The following is a 22,171-nucleotide window of genomic DNA, read 5'->3' on the forward strand; positions in this document are numbered from 1 at the left end:
TTGTGAAACAGCACTGTTGTCTGTGTAGAATTTGTGTATGTGTGTATTGCTTTAAAAATTTATTTCTTCCCAACTCAGCATTATTTGTATATATAGATATATGTTACTTTAAATATCATGGATTTTATACTGTCTACTGCTCCTGTATCTACCAATAAGATTTGAAAGATTGATGGTTGTACCTCAGTTCATGAAAACTTTTGATTGTGAATAATTTGGTTTGCAAACAGAAATGTTTGGTAAAATTTTGGTTTTGTTTGTGTACTGTGCATTGGGTGACAAAATATGACTGCGGCCATCTTTCTCGAATGAACATGAACTTGGCCATCTTTTCCAGAATGGTGGAATGAATTAAGTTTGTGAACCGAGGTACCATTGTATCTTATGCTTAATCTAGCTGGGCTCAATGACATTTTCTTATGATCCCAGTTACAATATTTGGGAGGCTGAGGCAAGAGTATTGCAAGTTAAATATAGTCTGGACAACTTAACCAGACCCTTTCACAAAATAAAAAGAGTTGGTGCTTGCCTAGCATGTATGAGGTTCAGGGTCAATTCCCATTACTGTCCCCTCTCCAAAAGCAAAAAAGAATCTAATCATGATATTAATTATGAGAAGGCTTTTAATGCAGCTAATCTCTTTATTTTCTGATTTTAAAAAAGCCTCTGCTATTCATCCGTTCATTACATTAATAAACATTAGTTGTCAGTATATGCCAGATACAGTGCTTATGCATTTTGAATGTAGATAGTCAATGTTATAGCTTTTATCAAGGTTCCCCTCAAAGCCTCATGAGGTCATAGGTGGGGGGTGTCAAAGGTGGCTGGTTTAGGGTGTGTGATGTTGGGATTAAGGGTGGTCCACCCTGGGTGTGGGTGGCACCACCCAAAAGGCTGGTATCCTGGATGAAATATAAAGGAACAGAAATAAACTGCTTTGCTGCTTTGTTGCCTTCTGCCTGCCCTGCTTTCATGAACTGTTTCTCCTCTCTGATGCCCCCTTTGCCATGCTACCCTGCCAGCTCCATAAACTGAAACTTGTACAAACTGTGAGCTGAGATAAACCTTTCCTCCTTTAACTTTGGGTGTTAGGTTTTTTTGTTTGAGCAATGAGAAAAGTAAAGAGAGTCAGTGAATAGCTTTAGTTGACTATATTTCTAGTCCTGTCCTCTACTATTTTCAGTTACATTAATGCGATATACTACTTATCTGTTATAATAGGATTTGAAATCTTGGTTTGTTTTTTTTTTTTTTGGTTTTTCTCCGGTACCGGGAACCGAACTTACGACCTTGCACTTGCCAGGCAGGCGCTTTTGCCGCTGAGCTAAATCCCCAGCCCCCGGATTTGAAATCTTAATGATCTCAGTTTATAACCTGATCGGAAAAAGTTCAAGGTGAAGAAACTGAATAGATGAAATGAGAGGGCGTAAACTCCATGTTACAAGATGGTTGTGAATATTGGTTAATATATTAGACTAGTTGATAGCTTAATAGCAATCTTCTTGTGTCCTTTTATGAAAAGCTTATACTAAGCTTTGAGTAAAAGCTTAAGATTAAAAAAAAAATTTGTCACTTTTTGTGTGTGATTTCCTTTTATTGCTTTTAATGTTAGCAAGTTATCTTTCCCAGCACCTGCTAAGAACACTCAATGCTGTATTGCTTTGGGAATATGAATTACTTAAGGAGAAAAATTAAACAGTGTGCATTAGTGTGCATTCTAGAGATATATCCTTAAAAAACGAGAAAGCCTCATAGTAGTTATATGAGTAATGTTCATCATAGTGATGTTTGTATAACAAAAATTTGGAAACAACCTGAATAACAATTGGGGAGCTTACATATATTGCCATAATCATATGAGAGAACATAATATTTTTAAAAACAGTAATGATTTGTAATTTTAAATAAAACAAAAGATTTAGCTAGTCATGGTGACATGTATCTGTAACCCCAGCCCTTTTAGAGGCTGAGGCAAGAAGATCACAAATTCTAGCCTACCTTGGGCAATATAGCATTCTAGTGAAACCATGTATCAAAATAAAAAAAAGGGCTAGAGAGATAAGGGGGCAGTGAGATAGCCTTGAGTTCAGTCCCCAGTAACACACACACACACACACACACTGACACTCTCTAAACACTGGGGTTGCAGCTTCAGTGAAAAGGCCCTGGGTTCAATCCCAGTAACGACCAAAAAAAAAAAAAAAATTAAAGATCTTAGGTTTGTTTAATTATGCATAAGTAATTGTAAATGATGAATAGTGGTATTGTTTAGATGGTGGGATTATGAGTTACTTACACTTCTGAATTTTCCAGATTTTCATACCATTATTTTTTATATTAAGATAAAAATAAGGGCAAAAAAAGTTATCTACCATGTCTGTCAGATAAGTTTCATATTTTTGTATTCTTTATTATACGTTAAAAAATTGTTTACTTACTGCATATTTGTCTAAGCCTGTAAATGTTAGTCTAAATTAATTTCTATTAGATTATTAAAATGTTATTAACTAGAACTTATTTTTGTATTGTATATGAATAGAGGTTATTATATTTGAAGTGCCATTTAAGGTTGAGTAATAAATATACAATACTTTACTAGTCTCTTTCTGGAGACTCTTTTATTCACTTTTGAAAAGTACCTGGGTACGTACTCATGAATATTTATTGAATGACTGTTTCATGCAATTTTAGGTATATTCTACAACTCCATATGTATATCTTAGAAAAAGTCATAATACAGGTAATCTCAGTCATGTTATCTTCAGAGCAACGCATGGTTACCTTTAAAGCTCTTTTGTTTGTTAAATTATTTAAAGTTTATGAATGAGTTTTAAGTTGCCCATTTTGCATGGTATTTACTCTTGGAGCTAAAAGAAGGAAAACTGGCTGCTGTGATATATTCTGTGTAGCTCACTGCTCATCTGATTCCCTCAGGCTCATGCTCTGTGATAGCTATAGTTTGTCTAGATTTTACTACTAGATTGTGAATTCCTAAAGAGTTTATCTTTTTATATGTAGCTGCTTAACACAGGGACCTTGCAAAGTTTGGCTCTATATAATATTTTGCAGAAAAAATGAGTTTTTCAATTTGAATAATTATAGGATTAAGCAAGATATTCCAAAAAATAAGGAAAAAGGGGTTATAAGCTGGGACAAGATTGAGGCTTATTGGGTAATACATTTTGAATTTTAGTATGCAAGAGACTTAAAAAGAATTTAAACCATGGTCTAGGGAAGTGATGGCGAACCTTTTATGGACCAAGTACCCATACTGCAACCTAAAACCCACTTATTTATCACCAGGTACCAACATTTGAATTAAACGAGAGTACTGAGGTTTTAGTTTAGTAAAACTTAATTTGATGCTTGTCTGCTGCAGTGAGTTGGCTTATGTGCTAACAGAGAGTCTGCGAGCCTTCTGGGGCATGTGTGCCGTAGGTTTGGCACCACTAGTCTAGGGCTAGGCTCCAAAGAGTCTTAACCAGAAATAGGGCAGGGTTAGGGTCCTGCAGTCTGTATTATTAGCAAGTTCCCTTGGGAGTTCTTAGGTAGGTAGTGTAAGGTTGTATGAGAAACACTGCCTTTGGCCCACTTTTTACATCTTGTGTTATTTGCACAAAAAGTGAAAGAATGAATTTTTACTACGTTTTAAAGCTGGGAGAATGCCAGATGATACCTTGTCAGGAGCTGATTAATATGTATTAGAAATTCCTTATTGTGTTCTCTTAGTAGGGCCCACGTTTCCTTCCCTGTACCTGTCTAAATGTGTTGCTACAGCTGTTAAGGAAAGGTAGACATAAGAAACTGGTTCTGTTGCTGGTAGAACATTTGTCCCTTAGTTTACAGACCTCTTAAACTGAGATAATTCTAAACATGAGTAGTTACGTAATTTGCTTATAACTTCCGAGTGACTGAATGGAGACTAGAATTCATAAGTTTTGGGTTCTAGACACATTTACCCTACTGATTGCATTTTGTTTTGAGATTCCAGATAGTTTTATCCCATTTTAATGGTAAAGTAACTGCTTTTTAATTATACAGCTATATCTATGTGAATTTTATATCTACAGTTGTTAAGACATCATTTGGCTTATTTTCTATTTAAAAAGTCTTTAAAGATACATTTTTCTAAGTAGAGGTTAATTTTTAGAGCAGTTTTGGGTTCACAACAAAGTTAGTTCTTTTGTAATTCTCTGCACGTGAGTTTTACAGTAACTTTATTTATAAAAACATCTTATATCAAATAATTTTTAAAAATCATATCCATAAAACCTAGGATTGAAAAGTTATTTTCTGAATTTAACACTAAACATATTGAAGCAGAAAGTACAGATTTCTTATATACTTCCTACTGCCAAACATGCATAGCCTCTCTCATAATCAACTTTGCCTACCAGCGTAGTACATTTATTATAGTCAGTCAACCTACACTGACCTCTCAGTAACACCCAGAATTTGTAGTTTACATTAGTATTTGTTTGGTATAGATTTGGAGAAATATATAATATGTATGTGCCATTACAGTATCACACAGAATGCTTTCACAGTCCTAAAACTTCTATGATATTTTTGGATTTTGCATATGATGCTCAGATTTCCTATGTGTGTGTTGATGGTTATCTTTGCTTAATTTGTAGATGGACTGAGTGATGAGAACAATGATGATCGAGTATTAAAATGCTGTCTTCAGTACCAGGAATTATTCGCCAATTCTTTTGTAATTCTGTGCACGTGAGTTTTACAATAATTTTACTTTATAAAAACATCTTGTATCAAATAATTTTTAAAAATCATATCCATAAAACCAAGGTGAATTCTCTTGGTTTAGCCTCTGGAGTGGTGGGATTACAGGAATGCACCACCATCCCCAGTCAGTTCTCTATTATTCATGAAGTCACTGCTTTGGGATTATCAGAAATGGCTTTTTTAGTGAAATGAAAATTGGTAGCCAACTTTACTTTTAATGCTGACATTGTCATGTTTCAGGTGATACACCTGGTTTTTCTTACTCTTTCTTCATTTTCCTTTTTGTTTTGTTTTTTCTTTAAATGGTGATAATCATGTACACTGTGTGATACCTATTATTGTTAGGATATATTTATGTAACTTATAGATGGTGTTTTGTAAGTTAATTTTAATGACAGTGATAGTGATAGGAAAAACTTTTAACACTTTATACTGTGTATCATTCTAAAATCTTTACTTATATTTATAATCCCAGGTCTGGGCCAGTAACCTCCAGTCCATTGCCCTTCTAAACTCCATACTAGTATTTTTACCTATGTATTTGATGCCCTTGTATATCTCATAGACATCTGAAACCTGTCATTTAAAAAAATGAGAGTTCTTGAGTTTTCCTTCTTTTCATGAATGAAAATTATAACTCCTTACCTATTTAATAAAGACAGAAAGTGAGTCATTTTTATATTTGCTTTTCCCTTATGATCTACATTATATCCAGTCAATAAGTCTTGTATGGTCTTTTATCTCTTCTGCCACTGAAGCCATGTTATTTTTTTCCATTTTTTACACTTAGGACTAATTGTGCTCTTTACTTCCACACTCACTCTCCTTCACTTATTTTTCAAAAACTTAAAATAATGCTTTATTTTTAAGGAACTTTTCATTTTAGAGATCTTGAATAATATTCAAAGTGAAGAAGTGCTGACAAACTCCTGAGTACCTAGCCATAGCAATTGTTAATACTCTGCCATTCTTCTGTCATCCAGAGCTCTGTTATTTCCCATCCTGCAACATGATTACTTTCACAGAATGGTTAATATTTTGAGGAAAAATATAATTACCTTAAAATGCACAAATGTTAACCACTCAGTGTTGACAGATGTATGCAGTGGCATAGCTTATATCCCTTTCAATGTAATAGAACTCATGGATTATTCCAGAAAATACTGTCATAGCCCTTGTGCTACTGCTTTGTGTTTCTTAAGCTGGAAGCTTAGAGCATTTATTTGATTATGGTTTTTTTTTTTGTTTTTTTTCTGGTGCTGGGAATCGAACTCACGAACTTGCACTTGCCAGGCTGTGCCGCTGAGCTAAAGCCCCAGCCCCTTAGACCATTTATTTGAGACTTTTGTACATTTCCCTTTAAGCACTGTTATAATTGTATTCCACAAATTTTGTGTTATATTTTTATTTTCATTCAATACAATATACCTTATAATTTTCCTTGTAACTTTCTCTTTGACCTTTAGGTTATTTGATTATTTGTGACTTTAGTTGAAATATTTGTAAAATTTTTAGATACCTTTTTTGTTGTGGTATTGAATTATAGTTTAATTCCTTAAGGACATAAGAACATAATTTATATTTGGTTTAAAAACATAATTTATATTTTTGTTCTTTTAAATTTGTTTGTCTTGTAGCCAAGATTTTAGTTATCTTCATGAGCGGTTTTATGTATCTGAACAGAATGTATATTCTACTTTTATGGGTATTCTGTAAATTTCACTATGTCCAGTTGTCGAAATGTTCTTCAGGTCTTCTATAACCTTACCATTTACCTGTCTTCTGTGGTCCCTAAGAGCGGAGTATTAACAATCTCCAACTCTTAATTGTGGATCTGTTTCTCCTTCCAGTTTGGTTTGTTTTACTTCACTCACTGTGAAAGTCACTGAGGCTGTGGCTTTTTGTTGTTATGAGCCACTGATGAATTGGAGTATTGGGGTATGAATTGGGTCCTCAGTCAAAAAGACAGAAATTTTTAGTGAAATGGGTACACATTTAGATCGTTTAGGATTGTCTTCTTAGAGACCTCACCTTTCTGTCATTATATAATCTTGTTCCTGATAAGATTTGTGTTCTATAGTATATTTTGTTTAGTATTAATAAAGTTACTTCAGCTTTCTTTTGATCAGTGTTTGTATGAGATACCGTTTTTCATTCTTTTACTTTTAACCTATGTCTTGATATTTAAAGTTAGTTTTTGTAGATAGCGTATACAATTGTCCATTGGTGTCTGTGGGACATTGGCTCCAAGACCACTTGGATATGAAAATCCCCCTGCAGATACTAAAAGCCCTTTATAGAATACGGTGTCATATTTGCATATAATCTGTGCATATCTTCCTGTATATTTGAAGTCACCTCTCATTTATTTATAATGTCTAGTACAAAGTAAATACTGTAGAAATAGTTGTTGTATTGTTTAGGGAATAATGATAAAAATGATACGTGTTCAGTATCAGTGCAGTGTTTTCTTAATATTTTTGATCCACAGTTAGTTGAATCTGCAGATGCAGAGCCTGTGCATGTAGAGGCTGATTATAATTGGTTCTTTCTTTTTTTCTCCAATCTGACAGTTTCTTTAAGTTGATGAGTTTAGAACATACACATTTAATTGAGTGAATTATTTTAGTAATTATTTTCTGTTCCATGTTTTTTTCCTTTTCTTTTGTTTGGATTGTGTATTTTTATGATACCATTTTATCTTCATTATTGACTTATTTATACCTTTCTGAAAAAACGTATGGTTGCTGAGTTTAGAATATATATCTTTACTTTGTATTAGAGTCTCCCCATCAAATAATACTAAAGTGCTTCACATTTAAGGTTCTTTCAACAGTATATATTGTCCCCCAACTCTTAGATGCTTTTTAATTTTTAAAAACCTTTTTTGTTTTCTTTTGAGTAATTTCTTTTGGCCTGTCTTTGTATTGATTCTTTCCTTGCCTTTGTCTAGTTTATTGCAAGCTATTGAAGGCATCCTTCATTTCTACTTTTTAAAATTACTGGTACTTGTGTTTTACTCTTTCTACAGTTTTTATATCTGCTAAAACTGCCTGTCTTGTTTACATGTTTATCCACTTTCTCCATTAGTGCCCTTCATGTGTTGCGCGCACACACATGCGCATGTGTGTTTGTGTGTGTGTGGGTGTGTGTGTGTGTGTATGGGTGTTGAGGGTTGAATCCAGGACCTTTATACTGAGCTATATCTCCAGCCTTAATTCTTTTGAGATGGTATCTTGCTAAATTGCCCATATTGGGACCAGACTTGTAATTTTCCTACCTTAGCCTCAAAATGTGTAATTGAGCGTAGCCTTGTACAGACTCACAAGTAAACATGAAAAACCAATTGATTAATTTAAGTCCTGCTCAGAGCTGCTTTGTAGTGGTCTCCATCATTTACTTACTGGGAGAGGATAATTTATGTTACAGTTTTTTTCTGGGTGTCAGTTACAGAGTTAAATTGTCTTTAGTTTGGAGTTCTGGGTCTTTTGACTTTGGGCGATTTGCTTTTTTTCTTCATTTATAATAAACAGTAAGAACAATACCTGCCTCAGAGAAGTAGTGTAATTTAATAATACTTGTAAAGGATTTAGTGCATAGTCAAAGAAGATTTTTTTTTCCAGTATGAAGAATTGAAGCCAGGGCCTTGCTCCTTTTTTTGAGACAGTGTCTCATTAAATTGCAGTTGCACAGGCTAGGCTCAAACTTGGAGTATTCGTCTTGCCTTAGTCTCCCAGAATGCTAGGATTAATCACACCAACCCTGTAGTCAGGTATTTTAAAGTATATTCTGATGTAGGACTTCATGTTGAAGGCTGAACTAGAACTAGTAAAATGTAAACCAATTTGAATGTGGCATAAACTTGAGAAATAATTATGTAATTATTTTTTGAGTTCAGTTGAGAATGAATATTAAATTGGCAAGACATTATCCAATGGTCCTTTCCTTTTTTTCTTTGAGGTATCTCACTATGTATTCCAGGTTGGCCTTAATTCTTTTGAGATGGTATCTTGCTAAATTGCCCATACTGGGACCAGACTTGTAGTTTTCCTACCTTAGCCTCAAAATGTGTAATTGATTTATATACTTATTACATATTTGTGTAATTAATTAATATATAGTAATGTAATTAATATATTTATATTTTATACTTATTATATATGTTTGTTTTGAAAAGGGGTTTTGTTAAATTATGAAGTTACCTAAGCTAGGCTCAAACTTGCGGTCTTCCTACCTCAGCCTCCCAGAGTGCTAAGATTATAGGGGTCTACCACCTTGTCTGATGTGGAACTTTCTTTTGTTTTGTTTTGTTTGTTTTCTGGGCAGAATCATATGCAGATGTTCGTTATTTCAATTTCCCAGCTGTTCTGGCCAGCAGTATAGATGGTTCTCTGACATTTCAAGTCATTATGCTTTCTGCTGTCATGTGCCATTGACAAATTGAGGAATGTCCTTAACAGAAAAAAAACTTGTATCTCTTTAGTGTGCTTCCTGTGCACTCCCGTCTACACTGTTCCTACATGCTCTCTAGTACCTGTAGATAGTGTGGTTCGTGTGCGTGTCTAAATTTTGTAATTCCCATTTGTGGGAAAGTGAGTCTGACCAAGTTACTTTGCCATTAACGGAGTTGAATTAATGTTTTTAACAGAGTTTAAAAAACACAAATCTAATCATGTCACTTCCCTATTGAAGTGTTTAAATGTTTTTTCATTTATTAATGTCCTTGATTTTCTCTGTAACTGCATAAACTGGTCTGACACACTACGTTCTAATCACAGTACTGTTTTCAGCAAGCAGTAACTGCACTGTGTTTGTTTTATGATCGTTCTAAGTAAATTTGTAGTTGTCTGCCCTGTGTAGGTGATTTCTCACACCACTGCTATCTGTATGTACTTCTCACATGTTGCTCATCAATTTATGTTCAAATCTAGTTCATGTCACTAGCAAGTTATTTAGTCTCTTTACATCACAGTTTGTGTCTGTGAACTGGAAATAAAATTAATACCACTTTTACCTCAGAGGTTTGGGAAACTCATTGTATGTAAATCCATTTATCATCTCTATTTCTAAAAAATTATTATCTTTTGTTTATATATATGCTGAGACTCACCAGCCTTTGACCAGATCCCATGTATTTTGAATTGCCATGTAGCTTGTCTTTTAAAAATATTTTTTCCTTCTAACCCCAACTTAGGGATGATAGAAATTTAAGAAGCAAAGGCCTTATAAGTGGTGTAAAATCACTCAGTAAAGAAGAATTGAGTGCAGAGTTATTAACCTTATCTCTGAACACAGATGTGTGTCATCAGCCTTGTATTTCTAAGCAACAGTTGAAAGCAGGTAGTACTTTTACTCTGAATAACTAGAAATATATTTTATTTTAGGCACTAAGATCATTGATAACTTTTGTAATTAATACTGGCATGTAAATAGAAGTAAAATTAATGATAATATAAAAGGAAACAAAGGTAACATTATTGCCTTCTATATGTATTTGTACAGATCAATTTGATTTTTATCTGTATGCTCACATGCAGTTTTCTATATTTATAATCATTGGGTGCATGCTGATTTGTACCTTGCAAAGCATGCCTTTCAAGTAAATAGTGGCTATAGGAAGTACTCATTTGATGTAATTTTTAGTTTCTTTTTGAAATTACCTTTAAATTCATAACCTTTTCATATAATAAAAACTCACCTAGTAATAATTGAGAAACTTTCAGGACTCAAGTAAGAATTAACTTAAATTTTAAACTAATAAGAAAGGTAAAGCCACTAGTGTTGTCTTACCTCTTTTTAAAAAGAATAATGTGTTCTGTTTGATATTTGGTAGAAAATTGAAATAAGTGATATCATTTATAAACACATTCCACCTTTTACCTGTGGAGAAAGTAATTATTAATGTCTCTAATACTGGATATACTTTTTATCTATAATTTGTATAAATGTATATATACACATATATAATATCATATATACAGATATATAAATGTTTATATATATAATACATATATAATATACTTGTTTATTTTCAGAGTAACACATCTTTTTGTCATGATACTAATAGTAGCACATGGGAAGATTAGCAGAATATTCTAGTTGATGGCTTTTCAGGGGTAGTGTCCTTGTAGTTTACTCACTGTATTACTGCTTTTAAAATCCTCACTTTATAATTGTTGAGATAAACCACTTGATATTATGAATTTTGCCATAAGAAATTTACAGTTTTCAAATATCAAAAAAATGGTTATCAATTAAATTAACAAAAGCCTGTTTTAAAGGGGTAGAACATGAATATGGGTAAGCCATAAAATTTGGTGCTTTCAAAACAGTTTATTGATGAGGACTAAGTTTAGAAATATGTATTAATTCTGGAACAAAACCTATTTTGGAGCATAGTTTCTGGTTTCCTGTTAGAAAAAAATCTACCAAATTTGGGCAATTCTTCTTTGTTTGGAAATAATAAAATTAAATTGTAGTTAAAATATCGCATACTTTTTCTACATTTTTATTTCAATGAAAATGTTTAGTTCCCTTTTTTGTCAAAAAGATAAAGCATGGCTAAAGTAATATGTTCATGTTGCATTTTAAGCAACTAATAGAGATATGTTTCTAAATAATGTTTTAAAAATAAACCTTTTTTTGTTTTAAAATGCTAGTTATATATATGTATGTCTATTTTTTTTGACCATATACTAACTATATGTAAAATACTACTAGTGCCCTAACTAAACCTGTAACTGTTTGTTTTAAAGAAGCAAAGCCTGAAGAGACCTCCGAGGAAAAATCTACAGACTCTGGATTGTCCATTGTACTTGAACACATTATATCTGATCTTGAAAGATCTCTTGGAACAGCTTTATCTTCTATATTAGAAACAGAAATGAAAATTGCTTTTGGGAACCTTTGGATGGAGGTGATTGGTTCAGTTCTATTAGTTGAAAATTTCTCTTACTGGGGCTGAGGATTTAGCTCAGCGGCACAGCGCCTGCCTGGCAAGAGCAATGTCGTGAGTTCGATTCCTGGTACCGGGGGAAAAAAAAAAAAAAAGAAAATGAAAATTTCTCCTACTAAAGATTCGTTATCTTAAGAGATACTTGTATAAAACAAGTAAGGTTTATTATAAATAATATATATGACATTAAATTTTATTTCCTAGTTCTTAACTGACAATTAAGTGATAGACATGTTTTAAAGTATAGAATTACATATTACTGTCGATTCTTTCAGGCAACAGATATTTATGATTACACTCTGATGTGTGTCAAACAACTCCGTCCCATAAGTTCAAATTAAATCCAGAAAAACTTTGCTCATTTAGTGTGATTAGAATAAAAATATTTGATATAAAGAAGTACCCTAAACAATATGTATTCAGAAAAAGAAATGTGTATTTTGTCTCATGTCATACAAATATGAGAATCAGAGTATACATTGATTATATTAATAATATAGTTTGAATTTTCTTTAGTATCTTTTTTTCATTTCAGTAAAACACCAAGTTCAGCAATAGTGACCTTAAAAGTTCCATTTAATGTTTGTTTGATTTCACATTTAGAGCTAACAAGCATTACAGTCCATCAGTTGTAGCTTATATCTCTATCATAGCTATTGAGTGAGATTCTTAATATTTGCCAGTATTATATGTTTACTTAATTATATTATCTAGTATTGAATCAGAACACTGAAGATTGGTCAGAAGATTCTTGGAGTGTTGATTTAAATTGGACATTTCATAGTAGAAATATGGATGATTCATAAAAAGATGTTAGCAAGTGGCAGTTAGTTCCATTTGACATCTTTTTTTCTTTTAGTAGATTTTTTCCTCCAGGTATGTGAAATAATGATTGATTTCCTCATAGCTGTCCTTGAAACTACCTTGGACTGTAATACATTTATTACAGTGCTATACTGAAAAATATATTGAGGAACTTTTGCTTATTAAAACTACTTCCTGTCTTATTAGAACTCTGCTTTCTTTTTGTACTTAAAGATTCTGAAACTATAAAGATTAATAATACGAATTTTACAAAAACATTTTGTAAGGAGGTTAGTATTTAAGGTTATGATTAGCATCTTTTACTTAAAAAGAATTGAGCTAACTACAGTATATTTTATCCAGAAATATATGGAGGAGTTTCTAAATAGGTATGTTTAAATAATAGGAATAATAAATCCAAGATGCTAATGTTTAAAAAATATTCTTTAGATGCTGTACTTGAAACCACCATGGACTCTAATACATTTGTTACAGTGTTTTAAAAAACATTGGTTGGCTGTATTTGGATTAGTTATGGAAAAGAACTTACTTTTAACTGTTGAGAGCCTATATGAAAATCTTTGTAAAGGTATGCATCTTTTGTTTATTTTTCTTTAGCAGTGTGGTGTTAAAGTGTTAAGTTGAACCAGCAGGTATATTCCATGAGATATGATGATGAATTAATGAAAAATTTGTCAGTTAGTTCTTACTGATTTATACTTCTAATTTCTAAAGTGTGTTTGTAGCACTTGGATAAATGGATATACGTCTTAGAGATTATGACTATATATACTTTTATTGTTAATATCCTTAGATATTGTGAATTTGTAATTTTTACAAGATGGGGAAGTAGAAGCGTTTCTTGGCCAGAGTCTTTAACAATACAGATGTAGAAGACAGATTGAGACCACAAGGAGACTGGCTGTTGACTGCAAGGCACTGTTGCCTGCCTTGGTGGTGGCATTAGTTGGATTTGGGATGGTAGAAGTATTCTGGGAGGTATTACTTGAAGGTGGCGCAGCAGCAGCGGTTTAGTGTGAGTAAATTACATGGGTAGGAGCAGTGCTAGGAGCAGCAGCCCCAACCGCAGCCCCAGCCTCAGCCCCAGCCTGGCCACCATCGCTCTGCCTATGTCCTCTCTATTAGCACGAAGGCACCGCTCGCTGGAGTCTGAGCGCATGGAGCTCAGTTGGTTCTGGCAGGCACAAGCAAGGTGAATTCGTAATTTTTTTTTTTTTGTCTTTTTGAGACAGGGTCTCACTATGCAGTTCAGGCTGGCCTTGAGCTCACTTTGTAGTCCAGGCTGGTCTCAAACTTGCAGCGATCCTCCAGCCTCAGCCTCCTGAGTGCTGGGATTATAGGCGTGCCACCACGCCCGGCCTGTAATTTTTAATGACTTTTACTTTGAAAACTTTTACATTATACTTAGGTATGTAAGTAAAATTAATAAAAAAAATTTTTTTTTTCATTTCTCACTGTGTTTAACACAAACTTTTAAGTATATTTTGTGTACTAAGTATATCAGACTTTCTGTCTGAACTTACGGGTAAGGGATACGAAACTTACAGCTTTGGTGCATAGTAAATTTTAGAAATGGAAGAGACTACCATCACAGAGTTGGTGGATTTAAACTGTATTGCCCAGAATGTGTGGTTCTTTAAATGCTGCTGCTGCCGCACATACAAGGTAGAGATTTGTAAGGGGAGCCTGAAAGGTGGTGCCTTTATCCCTCGTCCCCAGTCTTAGCTGGGACAACATTTTTTTTCCCTCTTTGTTTATCTCCATGTAGAAATTGGAAAGTTTTTTTGCTAAAAAGAAAAAGTAAAAGGCACTAATTTAATGTTATTAAAGCTCATGTTTTTTGATCAAGGAAATTAGTCCTGAGATGACAAGTAACATCTAAGTCTAATTTATCTTAGCCATATTTGTCTGCCACTAAAGGTTCACTTCTTGATGTTTTTCATACTCTTCACATGAAGTGATTTACTTTGTTTATTGTTTTATATTAGATATATTCAGTCTACCTCTAAAAAATAACTGATGGCTTAAATAAGAGGACCATTAAAATATGTTTAAAACCAAGTAATAAAGAATTAAGAGAGATTTGTCAGATTTACTAAAAAACATGCCCAATTATTATTATAACACATGAGTACAGATTAAGAAAAAAGCCTTATTCTCTATTTTCCCCAAAGTATAAATGCTTTGAAAATATCTTAGCTTTAAAATTTTTCCTAGGAGATTTAAAGCACATAGTTTTTTAAAAGTCGTATCCCTGGTAGATGTTGGGTGAGTATTTACTTTTAGAAGACGTTACCAATTTTTAAAAGAAAGACACATTTGTGTCTTTTTTCTCTAACAATAAAAGTTAAGTTTTCGGAGTATTAACGTGTAAGAGATGTGGAACAACCATTTGGGCATATCTCCAAAGCAGCCTTTACTAAACATGTGGAATCATTTTTTGTATTTTTATTAGAGATATAATTTAATCTTTATAAGAAGTCCATACACTGTGTGTGCTCTTAAACAGGTTAGTTTAAAAAATGAAACCAATTGCCATCTTCTATTTGTTTGTTTTTCTGTTGGTAGACAGTGATCTGCTCTTACATGCAGCTGAGAGGTGATAGGTGGCAGCTCTTCCTGACAGTAGTGAGAGAAGTAAAGATGTTGTGACTATACCTAGTGCTAAAAAGTTACTTTTGTAGTTATTGTGTGCATAGTCTATTGGTCCTCGATTTAAAAGTATCTAGTGACTTGGGAAAAACATATAAAGTGATTCTAAAAGCACCTCCTGCTTTGTTATTTATTTCTTTCTTTTAGTAGTGGGGATTGAACCTAGGGCCTTGTGTATGCTAGTCTAGTGCTGTATCGTTGAGCCATATTCCAAATCCTATTTACGGTTTGAGATAAGGTCCTGCTAAATTACCCTGGTTGGCCTTGAACTTGTGATCTTTCTGCCTCAGTCCCCTTGAATAGCTAGGCTTATCAGAATATGCTACTGTGCCCAGTTTAACATACTTTTGAATTGGAAAAATTACAAGTCAGTTCATAGAAAATTGTGTGGAAAATGACCAGTAACTTCTTATGACTTTGTTATCCATACTAACTTTATTCTAAACAATTATTTGATTTATAAATTTCTCTGTCTCTTCTCTCTCTGCCCCCTTTTTTTTGGCAAGGTCTCATTTAGTTGTCCAGACAAGCCTTGAACCTATGGTCCTCTTCTGGAGGACACTTCTGTTAAGTGCTTACCAAATGCTTCAGTCTCTTTGTCTCTCTGTCTGTCTGTCTCCCCTCCTCTCCCTTCCCTTCCCTCCTCTTCTCTTTTTCTTTTTGGTACCAGGAATCAAACTCAGGACCTTGCACTTGCCAGGCAGGTGCTTATGCCACTGAGCTATATCCCTAGCCCCTCCTTCTCTTCTTTTTGTGGTACTGGGAATTGAAATCAGGACCTTCACATTGAGTTATATCCGTTGCCCTTTTAAAAATTTTTCAAGACAGGGTCTCCCTAAATTGCCTGGGGTAGGCTCAAATTTGGGATCACTTGCCTTGGCCTCCAAAAGTGTTGGGATCACTGGTATATGCTACATCCCTAGGTAGGATCCTCCCAGGCCCTTGACTGAAGCAAAGTCTCAGCTTCCAGGCTGGCCTTGAACTCACAGTAATCCTCTAGCTTCAGCCTTCACAGTGCTGGGATTACAGGCATGCACCACCATGCCTGGCTGGGTGTCTTTTTTTTGTCAGTGTCATTGTCCTGACTTTATGATTATTATTTTCCTTTTGCCCATAATCTTGCTAAGAAATTTTGTAAGACAGAAGTCAATGATTGATTCAAGGATATAAGCGCAACTAAACAGACTAAATAGGAGATAATATCCTTAAAAGAAGTTGTGCTCAATTATGTCTTCCTCAAAAGATTTATGAACTTTATCACACCTACAGTCTGTCCCATGTATAGCATCTCTCATCTCTCTCCTAACTAATGCCAAATCAGTTGTTGGCATTAAAAGGAAATAAAAGTGTTCCTGTAAGGAAATATACTGGGTTTCAGGGGGGATGAGAGGTAAAAGATAGAGGCGTGGCTATGAATAATGTCCCATTAGTTTCTGAATATTGGGGACTAATTATGAAAATGTAATTTCAAAATTTCATTTAAACCTTCCGAATTTCACAAGCAAGTTCTGCTTGTGTAAGTGACATACAGGAATGCTTTACTTTTTAACTCATAGTACCAATGAAAAGTCACGTTCATATTTAAGAATATAATTGCTTCTGACACTGAGAACGTTAAAATCGAAGAAAAGCAAACCCATTGTAGTGTGGTTATGTTGCCTTTGAAAACTATTATGTAGCCTTATCCCTTCAAATGGGAATTTTTTTTTTCTATTTTGCGGTTTGTGGCATTAGAAATTAAATTGTTCATAATCTTTAAAATCTCTGAGACTGTTTTTACCACTTTTCCTAGCTAGTTTGAACATTTAATGCAGGCATTTTTTAGCTTCTTGAGGAAAAATTATTATACTTTCAAGATGTTATTTGTAAATTATGTCACTTTAGTTTACAGGAAAAAATATTCTGCTAACTTCTTTTGCTTCTCATTGCTCCCCAAAGTCTTAGATAACGTATCATTTTCAACAAATATAATAAATTTCATGTAATGGAATTGAAGGTAAAGCACTACATGTAACTGACTTGATTATGACAGACTAGAAACTTGCATGCTTGCCACTAAAATGTGACTCTTCTGGTGTCTGTATAGTAATCTGAGTGTGAAACTGCCTCAGACCAGGTGTGGTGGCACATGCCGATAATCCCAGCAGACAGGAGGCTGAGGCAAGAGGATTGCCAGGGTTTGAGGACAGCTTGGATTATAGTGAGTTCAAGGCCAGCCTGGCAGCCTAAATTACACAGTGAAACTGTCTCAAAAAAAAACAAAACAACAACCAAGAGTGAGCCTCAGTTGTGCTTTAATTTATGATTATCTCTTTTTTCTTAAGAGTGTGATATTCTCTCATTGTACTTTGAAGTTGTTTGTGTTGAGGGAACTCCTGATATAGATACCAGTGTTACACTCACAGGACTTTGTCAATTACTAAGTCTCTTTCTTTGTTGCTTTTATACCAGAGAGATAAATTAGTAGTGGTATGTAGGTGTAAGTATATACTCTTCTTAAATTTAAAGATTGTATTAGTGTTCCAGTGTCATTTTTGTGTTTTATACTCATTCTTACATATTTTTCATTCTTAATTTTTTTCTTACCAGCTAATAATGCAGTAGACTTTACAACAGTGAAATTCTTGCTTCAAGATTCTAAAAGCTTGTTACATGCTTTCAGTGTAAGATCAAATTATGATGGTATTCTTCCACAGGCCTTTGCTCAAGTAAGCAGACTACTACAGACATTTGCAGAGGTAAGGTGTCTTTGGAATGCCATACAGAGCAGCCAGTCATATACATTCTAAAAATATATTTATGTAGCAGACAATGGTAGATAAAGGATAACTTGTCTAATTTATTCTAAATACTAAAAGCATTAATTAGTTAATTGAAGTGAGTATAATTCTTATAAAGAGTTATGAAACACATATACCTTTATGGAAGCAGTGTCACAAGAGTTACTGAGAATTTGTATTACTTCATTTATGCGTAGAAGGAAGTTACACATTACTGTTCAACTATTCATCTGTAGTATTTTATGCCAGTCAGTCTCATATGCATCAAAATCCAGTAGGAGATGTTTTTGAACATGTAGATACTAAGGATCTCTCAAACTTTTTGGCAATGGTATGCAGTGATGTTCTTTGATTTTTTTGTTGGTTTGTAAATACTTCAAGATTAAGAAAAAGTGTGTAAGTGTAGTTCAGAGAATTCCCATGTACAGTATATGCTTTACCTTGATTACCCCAAATGTTAACATTTTGTATATTTGCTTTATTGTTTTCCCTATCAGTTTATCTGCTCGTCTGTGTGTCTTATCTGTTCACATATTTTCTGAGCTATTTGAGAAGATGTTGGAGGGCTGATACCTCTTTACCTATAAATATTTCCACATAGATTTCCTTAGAAAGGATATGTTACATAACTACAGGTATCTTAATTTTTAGACCTCATTCAGAGTTCACAAATTCGTCTGTGAATTTTTTGAAGATCTCCTCACGGGATTCCTAAGCAGCCACCCACAGCCACCCTAATACTGATACCTTTTAAACTTAATTATATAGGTTTTAGTTATATTGTAGTTTTTCTATAATCTAATTTCAAATCTAGAAAGTTCAGGGAGTTTTATGTGCCAGAAACAATTCAGTATCATAACTACTAGAGAAGATGGAATGGAATTTTTATTTAATATAGATACCATATTCTCTTCTTTGAGGAACTGAACTGAACAGATTTTTCTTAGGATTTTTCATAGTGATACTGTGAATTAATCAAAGGATTAGATGATATTAATCTTGTCATAGTTGTAGAGTAACATTCTTCCTTGCTAAGAGAGTATCTCATGCAGTAAAATGTGATTATTCTTGAGGAAATAAGTGATTTAAGTGTGGAACAATTTTGTTTTGAAAGCAGGGCCTTCGCACAGCGCTACATCCCAAGCCCCCCTAACCCCTATTGGAGACAGGATGTCAAATCTCACTACCTGGCTAAATTGCCCAGACTGGCTTGAATTTATAATCCTGTCTCAGCTTCTCAGGGTTCTGGGATTACAGGTGTGTGCCCCCCTGCCTGACTGATCCTTTGGTTTTTATAATAGAAACATTGATAATCTGATTTTCTTATGGAAAGTACAACTTCTAGAACTATTAGTAGGAAAGAACGGAGCTGGAAGTTTAAGGGCTCACTATTGGGTTGTTGTATTTGGATTTTATTGAAGTAGACATTTCATCCTTTCCTGTCACAGAGTTGAGTCCTAATTTATATCTTCAGTGAAACAAAGTGAACAAGATAGAAAATGCAAGATACGTATAAGCTTAACTGTCTTTGTGTATATTAAAATTATTGAGAGTAAAATAAAATTTAAGATTGATGGAGATAAAAATAACTATCAAGTTTTAAACTCTGTTCATCCATTACAAACGTGGAGCTGAGAGATACCATGAAAATTAATACTAAAATTTAGTGTTGCTTATTAGATTATATACCTACCATATATATCTTGCTTACTATGTATTTAAAACTATTGAATTGTTGTTCCACGTGACTTTTTTTTTCTTTTTTTTGGTACTGGGAATTGAACTCCGGACCTTGTGCAGGTGCTTGTGCTGTTGAGCTATATCCCCGGCCCCCTTGAATTGTTGTTTAATTAATTATTTTTTCCTGGATTCTGAATTTTCAGTTACTCTGTTAGGAAGAGATTGATAATGGTGAGTGGCAAAACATGTAGCATCCTCATTAGTTCTTTTCCCTTGACACTTGGTACTTGTGTTAGTGTTTGAAACATCCTGTGTTGTTTCGTTGTCGAAGTCAATCAGAAACACTGTGATTTAGCTTGGTCCTTTAAAATACTTCTCTTTTTTCTTTCTCTCTCTCTTCTTCTTCCTCTTCTTCTTCCTCCCCTTCCCCTCTGCCACCCTCCCCCTTCTTCTCTTTTTCTTTCTTTCTTTTGCAGTACTGGGAATTGAACCTAGGGCATTCACACTGAGTTACATCACAGGTACTTACTGTTTCTATTTTTCATTTTAAAATAGGTTCTCCATAAGGCAATAAGTGGTCCAGACTGGGCTTGAAGCTGTAATCCTCCTGGCTCAGCCTCCCAGAGTGCTGCGATTATACTTTTAATAGGAGTTGTTTTATGGAATGCATTTGATTTGATAAATGTCTTATTTAGTCATGTTTTCTAACTTGAGCAACTTCCAAAGATAGGATATCTGAGTATAGTAATTGTAAAAATATGTATCTAGTTGTGTGTATGTGTGTGTGTGTGTGTCTGTGTGTGTGTTTGTCTAGGGGTAGTAGAGATTGAACTTGGGGAGCACTGAGGTATACCCCCAGACCCTTTTTATTGTATTTTGAGATAAGTTCTCAGTAAGTTGCCCAAGCTGGGCTCAAACTTGAGATCTTCTTGCCTTACCTGCCTCATAGCTGGCATTACAGGATTGTGCTACCATACATACATGATTTAAATATTTGTTTGTATTTTATTTTCAGTTCTGAGGCTCAAATCCAGGCCCTGTGCATGCTAGAAAGCTGTGTTTCACTAGCCCCCAAAATTCACTTAATCTCAAGTATCGAATATTAGGGAAAGAGGAGTATTCATTATTTATTTGCTTCTAAAGGTCTTCTGAAAAACTAAAACAGGAAACTAACATTATCATTTCCACACCTTTGCATTGTGTAAGTTGGGGAAGAAAGGGATGTGTACATTATTATTTTACAAAAATGACTTATCAAATGAAAAAATAAGTAAGACCTAATAAAAAATACTTGCCCTACTAAGATGCTAAAATAATTAAAATCAGTTCAGATAAGCTTTATACTTACATGGATCCTGACTTACATTTTTAACCTCTGATTTTGTAAATTCTCTGAACCCTTATTTTCTCTTTTGTAAAATGAGATTAATAATAATCTGTGCTTCAGAATTGTCATGAAGTTTAATAAATTAAAATTTGTAAAGACCTAGTAGATAATAAGAGCTCTGTAAATGTTTGGTTAAAAATTCAGTTACATATTTTATATAGTATTACCAAAGAAAAGAAGCACTGGATAAATGCTGCTTTTATTTTAGATGTATATGGAGATTTTAAAACAAGTTGTCTGGGTTAGGGTGTAGCTCATTGGTAGCACTTACCAGCATATGTAAAGAGCTGTGTTTGATCCCCAACACTGCATAAAAATAAAATTATCTCAGGACAAAAATAAATGTCTTTCCATGCATTTATATTTAGAAAATTCATAAGTTTATATAAAAAGGCAAAAATAGGAAGGATCTCCCCGTTCTTTGCCCCAGAAAATGAGAAGGGTAATAAGTACTTTTACAGTTAGAGAGAGATGTATAGATTGCCAAGGATCAAGTCCTTTTCATGCCTCTGACCTTCTGAGGGACCTTGGATGAGTTACTTATTTAACCTTTATGTGTTTTAGTTTCCTTCATTATAAAATACGGGTAGTTATAGTATGTTTCATAGGGTACTCATGAGATTAAGTGAGCTAATAAACACCTGACAGGGCTCCTGTATATGACAAATTCTTGTAAGTATTAGCTTATACTACCCATGGCATTAGAAATTTTATTTTTTAAATTTAATAAGCATAAAGTTTATGAAAAAATTAACCTATGAAGTTAACCTTTAAAATCATCCTTTCATCCTTTATATTATATTTCCTCATGTTTATTTGTTTATTATTTTTTTGAGACAGGGTCTTGCTATGTAGTCCAGGCTGGCTGTGAACTCACTATGTAGCCCAGGCTGGCCTTGAACTTGTGGCGATCTTCCTGCCTCAACCTCCCGAGTGCTGGGATTATAGGCATGTGCCACCATGCCCAGCAGCATGTAAATTTAACCGTAGTTAAATGGATCAATTTTGTTAAAGTTCATGAAGTATGTTACCAATAGAGCCAAGACCAAAATCCAAATTTTTAAAATCATAATTAAAATGTTTTCCATTCTATCAGTATTTTTCACCTGTTTGTATTTTACTGAGTGATATTTTAAAAAGTAATCA

At 33.8% G+C, this 22,171-nt stretch overlaps 1 protein-coding gene and 1 pseudogene across 7 annotated transcripts in view; one reads left to right on the top strand and one right to left on the bottom strand.

The window, feature by feature from the left end:
• Nucleotides 1-22,171, top strand: part of Swt1 (SWT1 RNA endoribonuclease homolog (S. cerevisiae)) — an 89,174-nt gene that overhangs the window by 26,699 nt on the left and 40,304 nt on the right. For all 7 annotated transcript variants that reach the window (XM_005375071.2, XM_005375067.2, XM_005375066.2 and 4 more), the window contains 5 exons: nt 4,638-4,731; nt 9,941-10,086; nt 11,502-11,662; nt 12,956-13,094; nt 17,768-17,916. In XM_005375071.2, coding sequence (XP_005375128.1) covers nt 4,638-4,731; nt 9,941-10,086; nt 11,502-11,662; nt 12,956-13,094; nt 17,768-17,916 — 689 coding nt within the window. The remainder of the gene's footprint in view (nt 1-4,637; nt 4,732-9,940; nt 10,087-11,501; nt 11,663-12,955; nt 13,095-17,767; nt 17,917-22,171) is intronic.
• On the bottom strand, nt 13,272-13,709 carry LOC102007084 (annotated as a pseudogene).

Source organism: Chinchilla lanigera, unplaced genomic scaffold (genome assembly GCF_000276665.1).
Source record: "Chinchilla lanigera isolate Chin_1 unplaced genomic scaffold, ChiLan1.0 scaffold00005, whole genome shotgun sequence".
NCBI lineage: Eukaryota > Metazoa > Chordata > Mammalia > Rodentia > Chinchillidae > Chinchilla > Chinchilla lanigera.